General features: G+C 32.2%; 1 protein-coding gene across 3 annotated transcripts in view; it reads left to right on the forward strand.

The window, feature by feature from the left end:
* The window catches only part of LOC143249763 (carnitine O-palmitoyltransferase 1, liver isoform-like), an 88,998-nt gene that overhangs the window by 32,698 nt on the left and 40,912 nt on the right, over positions 1–15,388 (forward strand). For all 3 annotated transcript variants that reach the window (XM_076500148.1, XM_076500146.1, XM_076500147.1), the window contains 3 exons: positions 514–725; positions 1,036–1,121; positions 3,425–3,529. In XM_076500148.1, the coding sequence (XP_076356263.1) occupies positions 514–725; positions 1,036–1,121; positions 3,425–3,529 (403 nt within the window). The remainder of the gene's footprint in view (positions 1–513; positions 726–1,035; positions 1,122–3,424; positions 3,530–15,388) is intronic.

Here is a 15,388-nt window from a genome sequence, read left to right on the forward strand (position 1 = left end):
TGTTCATATTGTTATATTCTAGCTTGTTAATATTAGTTATTTCAGTACCTAATTTGTACAAAAATATAGACTTGGTATATAATTTTAAATGGTGCAACATTTAGCATACCACATAACACACCAAAATCTGTATTTAGGTGTTTTTTTTTAATGTTTACTTTTATATTGTCATATATATATATATATATATTAATAAACAGGAAAATAATCTTCAATTTTATTTCAAAGTTAGTGGTATAAATTCGTAAAATAGTAATTCAATAAAATTGTGAATACATGTCAACAAATGCAGTGACATAGTCTTTGACTTGTGACCCATTGTGAAAGGGTTAATTAAATTTTGAATCCAGTTTTCTAAGAAGCTGTGATGTGCAAACTTTGGTTTGCCTGTAGTGAGAGGGTTAAGCAATTTTATATGAATGAAAAGGCACATTATGACCTGATATTAACATATTGCTGAATATCTTTATTATTTTCACTTTTTTCAAATGAAAATATATTTTAATATTACAGATGAATATCTTCGAACACAGTCAAAGTGGACTTTGTTATGGTGTTGTATGGTGAAATTAGTTAGTGGCTATCAGCCATCACTTTATAGTTGTCAGCGCTCTTTACCTCGTATGCCAGTCCCACCACTTAGAGACACCCTGAAGAAACTGATGGTGTCTTTAAAACCAATTTGTAGTGATGAAGAAATACAAGTTTTAAAGAAGCAGTCTAAGGTATGCAAGTTTTTTCAAAACATATCCCTGTTCATTCTACAGCTGTTATCCAACTGCTAGGGTTTCTTCCTTTGTCCATCTAAACACCTGTCTGAATTTTTCTCACTTGCTCCTGTCCTTTATTCCCTACTTAATTGTCCTTCATGATATCTGTCATGTGACACTGTCCTCCTGTGTCAATGTGCACTGTCCTGATACTGTATACAAGCACCTTATTAAACTTAATCTCCATGTGTTTCAATCACTGTTGTGAACATTTGTAGGCAGTATTTGTAATACAATTGATACAATAAACTTTTTTTTTTTGTAGGAGTTTGAAGCAACAGTAGGACCAAAACTTCAAAAAATTCTTATTTTAAAGTCGTGGTTGTCACAGAACTATGTTAGTGATTGGTGGTAAGTAAACTTTTATGATAGATATATGAATGTGTGCTGATTAAAAGCAGTGCATTAAGCACAGTGGCAATTTATGTCATAACCTAGTATACAGGGCCTGTTTGACCCTGTCTTTTCAAAATTTCTCAGTGTCAGGTGTATTTGTAGACACTGAATTGATCATAGTTTCTTCAGAACCATTAAAAAAATTCTAGAACTGTTTAAGGCTTTTGTATCTTTTTCATGAATCTTTAGAGAAAAAAAAAAACAACCATCAAATTCTCACTTTTATACAGTTGTTTACAAAGTTTTAGTTGAATATCTGTGCTGATGTTTGAATCACCTCCTATTCCACTAATGTCAGTCACATTAAACATGTATTTTAATAACAGTTTTTATATATGTATGATAAATGAAATATTTATACATACAAAACACAATTAATTTTAAAAACTTCTTCAGGGCATATATCAATATTTTTTCCATATTTCTCATATTATTAGTAATCGATTCTGTATTTTTGAAATATTAAGAACACAAAATAAAATAACACACAAAGCAGACACAAGATCCCATAAACTTTATAAATGAACTGGCTTTCTAACTAATGCAAGAGTAGCATCTTTTATTGTGTATGTCACAAGTTGTTTCAGTGAGTTAATTGAAAATTTAAACTACATTTTGTTCATGTCATATCAGTTAGTATTGCATAGAATTCTAGACGGTAATACTCATCTTAGTATATGTTTTAAGTATTTATAAAGCAATGTTAAAAGAAGAAAAAAAAGATTAATTTTCTGTAATGTGAGAAATGTGACTTTTTTCTGTCCTCTTCTGTAGTTTATTGACCACTCTTCCAAGAAGTAAGAAATTTAATGTAAATTACTTATTATTATATTTTCATCACTCAGGCATAGTGTGATTTTCATAGTTTTCAATCTTGTTTTGTTACAGAGCAATTAAATAGAAAATCAGACCCCTCTTGCCACCTTCCTGTTACATTCTTTCATTCAGGATTTGTCATTAGTTCTGTTTTATATTTAATACCATATTGTTCAAAACCAATAAAAAGCCAGAGTTTCAATGTGATATCTTATAACCCTCACAAAATAGCTTTTCTCAGTGAGGACTGCCTTCTGTCAGTTCATATTTTCAACACCTGCCACTAACCTTCCATTTTCTGCTTCTGAATATCCATATGCAAATGATTATGCATAAGCTCTCCACTAATAGGAGCTTGCCATATCATAATCAATACCCTGTCTATACTTGCACTCATTAATCACTTTGAGATTGGTTGGAAGATCTACACCATATAACAATGGAAGTGGGTTGACTGGATGGGAAATGTGAGTGGAGGTAAGTATCTATCATAAATACATTTTTGGTTTGGGAAAATGTTAACTTCCAATACAATATTTTACATCTGCATACAAAAATAACTATAATCTCACATGGACATGGTGGAGGGCTGGTGAAAAAAATTTCACTTGTTTAGGAGGTGCCCAAAGAAAAACCAAGAGGTGTAGAACCAAAAAAAGAAAATGTCACATCTCAGTTGGAGATTGCACCACATCTGATCTTGATATACTCTTTGCTCTTTTATGACTATGTCGTGAATATGAAGGGCAGAAAAGTATGAAGGAATCCTGTAATACATATCACTTGTTAATGGGACAATTGTCTTGCAGAATATAGTGTAATATAACATGTCATTTGACATGTTAATATGTTGGCTTACTATGATATATATGACCAATAGAATTAAATGTAAGAAAGAACTATTGTCAATTTGAAGGTGTTATAGGTGGGTGTGGCACTTTGATTTGATTTTCTTGTTTATTTTTCTATAAACAAATAAGATTGAAGGCTATAAAAATTTTGCTTTCCCTGAGTAATAATTACATAAGAACAAGTTATTTTACCTTAAATTCTGTATACTTCTGGGAAAGGTGGTAAATAGAGAAGAGGAGAGGCCTAGAGAGGAAATGTCACAATTCTCATACTAGGGGAAACTGATAATTTTTGGAAATATATCTTTAGAAATTTAATAACTTAAAACTTGTATTAAAATTTGATTTATTAACTACATTTTAATGTCAAATTTATTTGTATACACTGATGATAAAATAGTTTCAACAAATTTTGAATTTAACTTGGAAAAGTTACGATGTACATTTAAACCTACCTAATATGAAAGAGCTAAGGTAGAATATTGATAATTAAAATACGTGTTGTTATATATTTTTCAGTGTACTGTACATACATCACAACAATTTGAAATTGTGTGGTATGTCATAAAATGTTTTTCTTTCTTTTTGAAGGGAGAAATATGTTTATCTTCGTAGTAGAAGCCCATTACCTATTAACAGCAACTACTACTGCTTTGACCATAGTTACTGGACACCCACTAATTCTCAAGCAGCCAGGTAGGGTAGTTACTGAAGTTTACAATTTGCTATATGCTTTGTGGCTGAAGAAGTTTAATACATAATAATGAAATTATTGTTTAATTGATGGCCTTTAAGATCTTTTATGTTGTGTTCAGCATAAGCATTTTAGTATGGAAATCTTATATTTTCAGACTTAAAGTTTGTAAGAAGAGCTTAAACATTTTATAAGTGAGAAAAGATTTGTATTTTATTTTTAAGAATAATGTATTCATGAAAATTTTCAAACTGAATATTTCATAAGCTGTCTACAATAGAATTAACTTTCAATGACCTAAATGACAAATAATGTTTTTTGTTGTTGTTGCAAATTTGATATATCTATTGTAATCAAAACATAAACAAGATAGTTTATAATAGCTACAAAAGCAGGCAACACATTGTTGTAAAAACAATGCACAAAACTGATATAAGCTAGTTTCATTTTGCTACTTTTGAAAAAAAAAAAGTTAACATTGTATACGAGATGTACTTCTGCAGGGTTTCTGAAGTGTTCTGTTTCAAATAGCAAATAAAACCAAATTTAAAGGTAACACTATTTATATTTTTTGCTTTTGAAGTTCACATGTGCTAAGTTGTAGCCTACAAAGTGCATAATCTTTCTTGTGATTCATGACATGCACCTTTTATTAACATCATTAAAGGTGACACATTAAAGGTGTCATTTGTGGTATAAGTTTAGTTTCTACTGATAGACATCATATTGCTCCATGATGGTGCAAGTAGTTAAAACAGATGGCTTCTGCATGTGGTCTGTGGTTCACTTTTGGGAAAACTATGAACATCAGAGACTTTGCGTGTGCTCTTCACTTTGTGATATTTATCACTTCCCCCCTACCCCTATTCTCACGCCCCCCGCTAGTACAGCGGTATGTCTACAGATTTACAACGCTAAAATCAGGGGTTTGATTCCCCTCAGTTGGCTCAGCAGATAACCCGATGTGGCTTTGCTATAAGAAAACACACCCATTTGAATAATTTGAATAATCATCAGCCATGCAAAAAGAGATGGAATGACCATGTGTTTCATTTGTATGTGTTGGTTTTTTATACAACACAAACATGTGAATGAAAGATTGAATAGTAAACATAACATGAATAGTTAGATCTAAAATTCTATGTATATTGTGTTAATAGATGGATGGATAGATATTTAATAATAACAGATTTTAATATTAATTCTAATGTAAAAGCAGTGTAATACCACGTTTTCATATTCTAAATCATTTTTAGTTTCCAACAACAAGATTAAAAACAGTGTCACCCATGAAGGACAACACTATGAGATATGTAGAATTAGAAGAACAGTGTAATATACGTTAGTGATAGATACCCTATCTCAGGAAGTAGGATTTAAGCAGTGGTGGAAATACATTATCAGTTTTAACCTTCATTTTTCAAGCTTTTCATTTAGAATGAAACTGTAGATTAGGAGGAAAAATGATTGATCTAACTGGGATATTTCAAAATCTTAAATACTGTTCCCTTTCTGCATCTAGTTACTTGCATAGTTTTTCAAACTTTGTGTACATTTATACAACTCATTTTTTTTTTTTCGGGTTGTTGCTACAGTGGGAGGTGGTGGATGAGACTGTCCAGTACTCAACCTGTTTTCCCTACACTCCTATGCAATGTGACTACTGCTATACTGCACTAAATGTCACTGAGGAAACTATATCATAAGCATAAAATATTTTTTTGCTGATGTTACAGTATAGTGGTTTACTTTGCAAATTAGTTTGTTTGTTTTGTATTTCACACAAAGCTACTCGAAGACTATCTGTGCTAGCCATCCCTAATTTAGCAGTGTAAGACTAGAGGGAAGGCAACTCTTGGGCTACTCTTTTACCAACGAATAGTGGGATTGACCGTCACACTATAGCGCTCCCATGGCTGAAAGGGCGAGCATGTTTGGTGCGATTGGGATTCGAACCCGCAACCCTCAGATTATGAGTTGAACGCCTTAACACACTTGGCCATGTCGGGTCAATGCAAATTAGTTTGTTAGAAAGAAACACTTTTCTAGAAAGTCATGAACCAAATAACTTTTGTACTCAAATATTTTTCAAAGAAAGTTCACAAGGGGAAAAACTTGCATGCAAAAATGACCACACTGCCCATGCCATGCTAATTCTTTTGTACATAGTGTTGAACATTAGACAGTATCATCCATAATTGATACTGCACAAATTGTCTTTTCTTTTAAGTAAACGTTCTGCTCATAGAATTTGCTGTTCTGTATGCAAACTTTTTTTATCATGTATGCTATTGGTTCCCAAACTGTGTGCCACAAGATATTTCAAATTTTCAATGGAAACACAGCGATATCAACATCTGTTAGACACCATGTGAACTACTAGTTTGAGGTAGTTTACAGTTTTACATTCCTTTCGATGACGTTCTTAAATGCTTGAGATATGTTTCTGTTTACTTGTACTCTTGGCTATGCCAGGAACTTCTCGAACTTTCTTGTTTCTTAGATTTTGTATATAAATACCTTTTGACTCTCCGGGTCTGTCAGTAATCGAAATAACTGAAGGGTGTTGTGATCGAGTGTCTGCAAGGCTTAGCAAAGTTCAGTGAATTATTTTGTTGATTTTTAGTCCTTATGCATAAAAGTGGAAATATTTTTTGAACATTAATGAGAAGTGTAGAAGTGAAGAAAGGAAGATGAACCTTAGACCAGTGGCAAAGTTGTGAAGAAACGAAAATATTGGAAATATGCTGATAGTTATCTAGATTTTGGTTTTACTTCAGTAGATGTCAATCATAAAGAGTCTCCGCAGTGTGTTTAATGTCTAAAAGTTTTGGCTCCAGAGTGCATGCTTCCAAGTAAACTAAAATGCTGCTTAGAGATCAATCATCCTAACATGGCTAGTAAATCCCATAATTATTTTATCAGAAAGTTAAAAGAACCGAAAGAACAAAAAGTCACATTTTTGAAACAAGCAATAGTACCAAGCAATGTGTCAATAGCATCCTACAAGGTGTGACACATAGAGTTGCAATATGTAAAAAGCTCACACCATCAGAGAAGAACTGATTTTACCTGCTGCAGTGGATAGGGTGAATATTATGGTTGGTGAATGTACAGGAAGATTGCTTTTAAAGGTGCCTTTATCCAACAGTACTATCAGTTGTAGAATCCAACACATGGCTGAAAACCTCAACAGTCAGCTAATTGAAAGAATGACAGAGAAGGAGTTCAGGTTACAGCTAGATGAGGCAACAGATAGTAACAAGGATGCTCATTTGATATGCTATACATGGTTCATGGATGGTGACAAAATTGTGGAAGACCATCTCTTTTGTAAAAGTACCACTGCAGGTACAAAGGCCCAAGACTTATTTGAGATCCTTGACACTTTTATGTGTGAAAACAACTTAAACTGGACTAAGTGTATTGGTGTCTGTAGTAATGGTGGTCTCTCTATGTCCATTTGTTTTTGTGAACCAGACGATGATCGAAGAAGGTCGAAACGTTGTTCGCTCCTCTACGTAAAAAATTTTCTCAACCCAAACGAGCCATTTTTATATAAATATTTAACTGAGTTTTGGATATCAGCAAAAGATGAACATCTGTTGCTAAGTGTTAGAGCTTGGAAAATCCTAATTCCATTTGCGATGTCATATCTCTGAAAAGCTGGGTTTTCAGCAGTTGCTGTGATAAAAAGCAAGTACCATACAAAAAGCAAGGTGGAACAGGAAATAAGAATGGTGGTGTCCAATCTGATTCCAAGGTTTGAGAAGCTGTTCAGTGCACCTGTTGGGCATCACATGAGTGTATTATGCTTCTTTTAGTGGATAGGTGATGCATGTGACTCCCTATCTGTGCCATTACCAAAGTACCACTTCAAAGTTTGACAGCACCTGCTCTTGTACACCATTTTCTTTCTTCTTCTTAAGTGTTTGAGATTGTATTTTTCTTGAAGTGGTGTAATTTAATTTCATATTCTATGTTTTTATTTGTTGATGTTATTTCTGTTTACTTTTCCTTTTTGTGGTTGCATTTATTTTTTATTTCAAATGCTTATATTGAGTAATTCATCATTAATTTCGAAGTTAATGATACCATTTCAAGTGTAACACCATCAACAGGTGCAATACCACAGGTTTCAGGTGCTGGAGATGTGACGGGAGATTTGTCTCCATTTCTTTGCCAGGAGATTGAATGTTATATAGGTCAACCTTTATCTCCAGACATTGCTCCTCTTTCTTCTAACCTGTAGAACCTGGTCAGGTTAACAAGGACTTTGCCTGTTTCCTTCTAATTTTGCAGTGCCATCCTATAACCTCTGTGACGATTGTGTTTGGCCATTCATATTTTTTTCAGACTTTATTTTTCAGGTATGTGATGTTTTATACTTTGGTTCTACTTCTTATGACCCACGTATTTTGTTATTGCATGACCATACTTCCCAACCCTGTTTGGTGTTTCCCCCATTCTTAGACATTTTTCATGCTGACCAATTTGCGTCTCAATTGGGCAATTACCTTTATATACCTTGTCCTCCAATAAGCTTCAAACCAGTCAGCCATCACCTTTCATAGGGCTGATTGTTCATCTTTCAACCAACAGCTGTTGGATTTGGTTATGTCTGTTTGGAGGGGAGTTGGGTCCCGAATCTTCCATTAGGTCTGGCCTATGCCCAATATTTCCACCTTCATCTTACCCTTACAACCCTATAATGGTTCCTTTTTGTGATTTATCACTTGTCTGAGGCTTTTCACAGAAATTCTGGGGGGATTTCTGGAAATATTTCCTTCCTCTTTTCCTCCATGTTGGCTCATTTATAGTCTTTAGCTCTGGCTTTCCAAATGTGGTTCATTTGTCATTGCAACACTTTTTGTCATGATAGTGTTTTATATCAAGCCTATATACCTGCTCCTTATATCCAAGATTTTTAAGACATTTTTTCTTTGATATGGTTCCAGAATTCTTTGAAGTTTGGGTGACATCTGCCCAACAATAATCTATTATTTCCCATCCAGTTGCCCATTTATCTCAGAACCAAGTCTGGTACTGATTCCAATCTCCTTCTTCCTTTAGATGCTTTTGGAGGGTACATCTGTTCTTCCCTTGTGCCAGTCCCTATCACTGAAACATTTCCCATGAGATGAGAGCTTACAAATGATTTTTTTTACAGCAAAACGTTTTTAATGTCATTGTGATCAATTTGTATTATTTATTTGTTGCTAAAGATGATCAATCAGAAAACTTCAGCCTAGAGAAATATTTCTCTGCCTTTATTTTTCTTTAAGACTCATATTTACTAAGTGACTACTTGTGTAGAGTTTATTTTATCAGACTTTCTGAATGAAGTTACAAGTTTTTAAATTATTAAAATAACTTTTTTTTTCCTGGTCAGGGGGGGGAGGGTACATTGGAGAGAGATACAGCCACTCATATCTGTTAGGACTGGTTTTTTACCATCCACCACTCAAATGATCTTAGGTACAACTGTGAGTTTTAAAAAAATCATAGATTTGATTACATTTAATTTGGGCTGTTAAATGTTTATTTTGTTTTCCTATAACCTAGGCCTTAACAAATCGAAGGTGCTAAGTTGCCACAGCAACTAAACTTTTATCATGGTGTCTAGTATTTTCTCCTATTTATTGATGCATAGAGCTTTACCAGATAGAACTTGAATCTAGAATAGTTATGTACTCTTGAAAGTCCAAAACTCTTTTCACATTCTTTGAGTTCTAAATTGAATATTGTTTCTGGGATTTTAAATGCTGATTCATCACTTGTTTATGTTTATCAGGAATGAAATATTGCAGTTGCACAGGATGTTACTAATTTTCTGCCATTTTGTTTTTCTTCTATCTCTCAATTCACATTAATTGTGTGTTTAGGCTCAAACAAGCAATTATTTCAAGCAACACTATCAAGTGGTTGTTAATATCATTTGATTGTTAGCATGCAGTTGTTTCTGTGAAAGCACATAAATATATGAATTGGTGCCTCAATTATCTGCTCAGGTCCAGGGAAAACAAAAAACTTGGGTAACAGAAGCAGCAAATAATTGAGGCACTAGTATAGCCCTCCATTTCCCTCTACAAACAGTAGTGAAGATTAAATACACCTGATTCCTATGTTTTTGTTTGGCTCTTGAATCTGAAAATATTTGTCGAGACCTGCTCTAAACTGTCTTAATTGTTTCTATGTACAATTAGTTGTTTTAGAAGGCAAGCATTTAGGAATAAACTTGTGCATCTCACAGTTATTAAAAAGTACAGATGTAATTTACCTTTGTGTAACTTATATATGTTTTTGAATTTACAAAATGCTCTTACATGAAAATTCTTAACTTTCTTTATCATCTCTGGGCTTGTATATTTAAGAAATTTTAACAGATTTATAAAATTAAAGACAATACAGATAGCAAAGAAAATTTTACTTTCCATATGAAATTCTCAAACAATTTTATTACTGAAATGCAGTGTAGAATGATAACTACATTAACACACAGAGTTATAATTAAATTGTGTCATTTAAAGATATAAAAGCCTTTCTGCATTTCCTTTTTAGATGAGGATGTTTTAGCTTTCAGTTGTTGTTTTTTCTCAGTGATTCAGTTCTATTAATTACAAGGAGCATCCCATCTTGCAAGCAGTTATTCCCAATCTGAACATGTTTTTATCATCTGAGTGCAAGTGTAACTTGCATTGGAGAAAGCTGTTAAACATCATTCCTAAAAGCAATCAGTTTGTGGTGGTATCACACTACCTACAAAAAAGCATGAACTATCACATTGTAAATCTGGTGCATGTTGTTCCAATGCAATTTTATATCAGTTTTGGTTGTCGTGTGGCATGCTAACTTGACTTACCTTCAAACTTTCATTAATTTACTTTTTATTTATGTTATACCAATTAGTATAGCAAAAAATCTAAGCTAATAATTCATATTTTAATAGTATATAAGATATTTATTAAAAAATCCTGTATTTCTCCTGGTATGACACATGACACATTTTCTCTAGGCATTTCTTCTATTTATTAGCTCTGTAATCAAACAAAATTGAAAGTTATAAATATTATGGTTTGTCTGAACAATGAAGATTTTTATAATACCAATGCACATTGAATACTGTGCTTATTATAGGTGTGGTGGATAAAATAGAAGAAATGCCTAGAGAAAATGTGTCACATGTCATACATGTGTCATAGTAGTTCTCTCACATTTAATCTTATATTACCTGTAACCAATAGAAAGCCAAGGTTTTCTTTTATCAAGTGCCATATTATGTTGTTTTCTGAACAGAGAATTGCCAATTTCACTTTTACTACAAGCTTCATTCCTTGGGAAAAATAATGACTAGCTTGGATAATTTTCTAATGGCCCCCCAGTGGCATAGCAGTCTTTCTGCAGACTCACACTGCTAAAAACTGGGTTTCAATACCCGTATTGGGCAGAACACAGATAACCTATTGCATAGCTTTGTGGTCAATAAAAAACAAACAAAATTTTCTAATGATGATAGGGAAAAATTATCTTATTTTTGCATGTTATTATTCTATGTTCTTTGGTGTGTTATTTTGAACATGAGATAGTGCATTACTACCATTAGTATAAGGAAAATATGCTTGAATGTCTTCAACAATTGATGTCAAGAAAAAAGAAGATTCTGGTAAGTACTTTATTTCTTATTTTTCATGTTTATTTTTTATTTGTTATTATAAAAGTAACTATAGTATAAAAATAGAGATATCTTCAGGGTGGTTAAGGTTAGATTGGGTAAAATAAGTAATAATAATATAATAAAAATGTTACATGTGAGCAGTTCAGAGTAGCTTGTGGGTAAATAATTCAATTGTGTAATGTGACCTCCATGTTTTCCAAATTATTTGCAACTTATAATGACACAAATAGTAGTTAGACACAGTTCAAAAGGCAGTAAAACAATAAAATTTAATTGTATAAATGTATACTGTTAAGAGCTTAAAGCTACTTAGGATAAATGGATGTAGTTCTATTTTCCAATTTGAAATCATTCTACAAAGATAAGAGGGTAATTTAGATTTATTTTGATTTCATTTTTGGTGGTTACAGGGTTGAACAAATTGACCATTATTGTATAGAGTTAGGGTAGAGAAAATAATAGCAGAGATGCTAACCATTACGATTTTGGTGTATACATTACAACTATACGTTCATACAGACAAATATTACGATTTGTTGCAACTCCCAAATTATTATATATTATATAGGCCAATACAATAAAGTGATAAATTGTTCCCCCAGGACTTGAAAGGGGTGAAAAGAAATTTTTTAGTGAGATACAAATAAATTTTGATAATAAGTAAAAGACAGTCCAAATGGCTGCTTGCGATAATCATGTTTGTGCTTGAAATAATAAAAAATATTTCTATCTCTGACGTCTACCAATAGTTTGAGTGCGGTGCTTCTCCATACTGGGTACGTGGGGGAATCCATAGTTACGTTATCAGTGTTTGTCAGCCAATCAGTGCTTACGTAGATGGGTATTTCTGGTTTTCTAAGCTGCATAGAAACACCAATGTGATCATTCACAAGGTGGAAAAAAGAGGCCTCGCTCACCAGATTGTCTTGTTTCTGGGAAATCTAAAAGACAAAAACTGTGAAAGGGCTCTGTCTACAATCATTACACTCAGTCATTTGAAATAGTTGGCATCTCTGTAATAGATAAAATATAAAGTTTTACTGAAAACAAACCTTTGAAATGTATTTAGGGGATTTCAGGGATTACACAAATGAAATTAGAGAATTTTGAGATAAAGAAAAGTATATGTAGTGTTTACTGAACAGAAAAACCACTTTGTACATGGACTATTCAATATTCAAAACAAATACATGATATATTTACAGACAAATCTTTTTTTAGTTTATTTAAAATACTTTTTTATTTGTGAAAGACTTGTATTATCTACTGAAAGACCACTGAATTCCATGAAGCTATGTATACTATATTAAAAGTTAGTGATATCGATTTTATGAAGACTTTATATGAGTACAAAGAGGTGATGTGATTGGTCAAATTGGCTGAGCCTGTTTTCAGAGTTAAAGAGAGACAACTGTTGAAAAGAAAATTTATAACATCTTGAATGATGGCAAATTTATAAAAGGCTGAAAAATATTCTACTGAAATGAAAGAATTATTTTATGAGATTAAGACAAATGGTAGTTTTTTATGTGGGCAAAAACACTTGAAGGACACTGACTTTGGTATTAACATCAGTAATAGTTTACCACTATTCCATCTTTTGTAGCTCAGGGTGTGGTAATACAAACTATCACATATTGTCTGTAGATTTGTGCTTCTGGACTCTTACTTCACATACCAAATTTCAAAGTGACAAATTTGAACTCAGTATAAATCTCATGTGCAAAGTTATTCAACAAAAAACTGCTTAATTATGACCAAAGTTTTGTGCATGCTATCAGTCTGAAATTTGTACTACAACTTCACTTAAGAGTAAAGGTTGATCGTTTTTAGGTTTTAATCTTTTAGATTAAAGATAGCTAATTTAGAGCAGCAAAGGTATAGGGTGAAAACATGCAGATACATAAGTATTTATTAGGTCAAGCAGACTAGATTAGCATTTTCTAGCTCAAGTTTTCAAGAAAATCATACGGTTGGAGAGTTATGAGTGATTATTCACTGTCTACTTTTCAGCATAAGTTTACTAGATTTTATTAAATTATCCTAATTAAAGAGCATTTAGCATCCTGTAATACTGTGATTAGCATAAATAAAATAATGCTTAATATGACTGTAGTAATTGCATGGTGGTAATGACAAGAAATTGTTAATCTAAACTACATGATGTTACTGCAAAGGAAGCTATTGACACTGTTTTAAAGAAGAAATCTACCTTTATGTATTTTACCCAACCTGGTTGGTTCTGTAAAGTATAGGCCTGTTCAGAATAATTGAGTGGTAATCCTAAAGGCTAATACTGGTGGTTATTGAGTGTCAGTTTCTTACTTACTCTCAGTTTTTGGTGTCTATGGACAAAAGGTCATATCTGATCAGAAAGGGGCAGCCTGAAAAGTATTGAATGGGTAGCTTAAAGGAATGAAATCAAAACTGACAGCCAAACTGATAGCTACATTAATAGTATTGATAAGAATTAACTAAGTATTCATTTATTATTAGCCAAGTCATGTGTTTTGTTTTACTCATCATCATATGAAAAATATTTTAACTTTAAATTTTGGATTATGGAAGTGATGTATCCAGAATATTTCTTCTCATTTCACAACATAGGTGCTTACATTTGCTAAGAAACTATCATTCATTTAGAACAATAAAAACCCTATAACTTGAGTGCTTTTGAAAGGCTTATTGTATTCAAACAATGCATAAACAAAACAAAAATACTTACTATGCATTGAAAATATACAGTATATGTTGTATATATATAGTAATGTCATTCTGAAATATTACAGCCTGTTTTATCAGTAAATCCTTTTCTTTTTATTATAATTTATAGCCAGAAGTGGTATTCACTGTAATTATTAAAATTATGTATTTAAAGAACTATGTCAATGAATATTAATCAAGTTAATAATGACTGGATTTTATAAAATGGAACTTCTGGATTAACATTAAAAAAAAAAAGTGTTTCATAACAAAATTCTCAAATTTATAACTTAAAAATGATAGACCTATTGAATCATATTTTATTAATTTTAAGAACTGAAATTAGACAATTTCTAGCAAGTTAGTTCTAAGTTTTATGAAAGTTAACTACAGTGATCATGAAGTTAAAAGAAATTGAGGAATCTGTGGTGATGAGAAAATCCACTTATAGAGAAAAATATATACGTAAAAACAGCTGGTATGGGTAGAGCTATTTTTACGTATATAAATTGAGGAATGTCAGTGATTCCCATCTTGTACAGGAAGAGTTAAATTTCAGTATCACAGAAAAAAGATATAAAAATGGTTATAGAGTAGGCACAGAATAATAATCATTGAAAGATAGTGTAGTATAAATTTTGTGTATATTTAAAGTGCATAGTGTTGAGTACAGTATATTAAAATTTATTTAAATATGCAAATCAGTAAGTTTTTGATGTGTGGTTTAAATACATTTTGTAGGTGGTATGATTTCATTCAAAACTGCTTGCTTGTGGGAAGGGGACTGTAACAGCCTATTCATAAAATAACTCCACATTTTGGAACAGTGTGGGACTTATTGATCTATCTTGGGTGTTTCATCCTCTAAACTAAAACTATTAATAAGTAAATTTAAGAAAAAAAATTCTTAAAAGCTGGCACTTACTATTCATATACTTATCAAGCATTTCCTTAAACTCATTTAAATTTACTGCCTCCACTACATCCAAAGGCAAACATTCCATAGGCCAGTTGCCCTGTTTGAAAAATTAAACTTAGCTGAAGATAATTTTACCCCATGAATTTTTTTTACTTTTGTCTTCTTGTCCTACTACTACTCACTGTTAAGTGTGAAAAAACATGGTGCATCAAAGCTAACAACTCCATTTACAATCTTAAACACCTTAATCAAGTCCCAAACTCTTCTTTTTTCAAAAGAAAACAATTTAAAAGATTTCAGTCTTTCCTCATATGACAACTCCTCCATCCTAGCCACCACTCTAATGACCATTCTCTGAACCTTTTCCAACAGTGTGGTGTCTTTTGTAAAGTGAGGAGTTTAAGAATGAATGCAGTATCCAAATGTGGCCTAACCAATGACCTATACAATGAAATTATAACTTTAGTTTGTATTCAATATTTCTGTAGATACAACCTAAAATCCTATTTGCCCTACTACTATCAACTGCACACTACTTGGATGGCTTTAGAGACTGATTATTAT

This window comes from Tachypleus tridentatus, chromosome 4, assembly GCF_004210375.1.
Source record: "Tachypleus tridentatus isolate NWPU-2018 chromosome 4, ASM421037v1, whole genome shotgun sequence".
NCBI classification, from domain to species: Eukaryota; Metazoa; Arthropoda; class Merostomata; order Xiphosura; family Limulidae; genus Tachypleus; species Tachypleus tridentatus.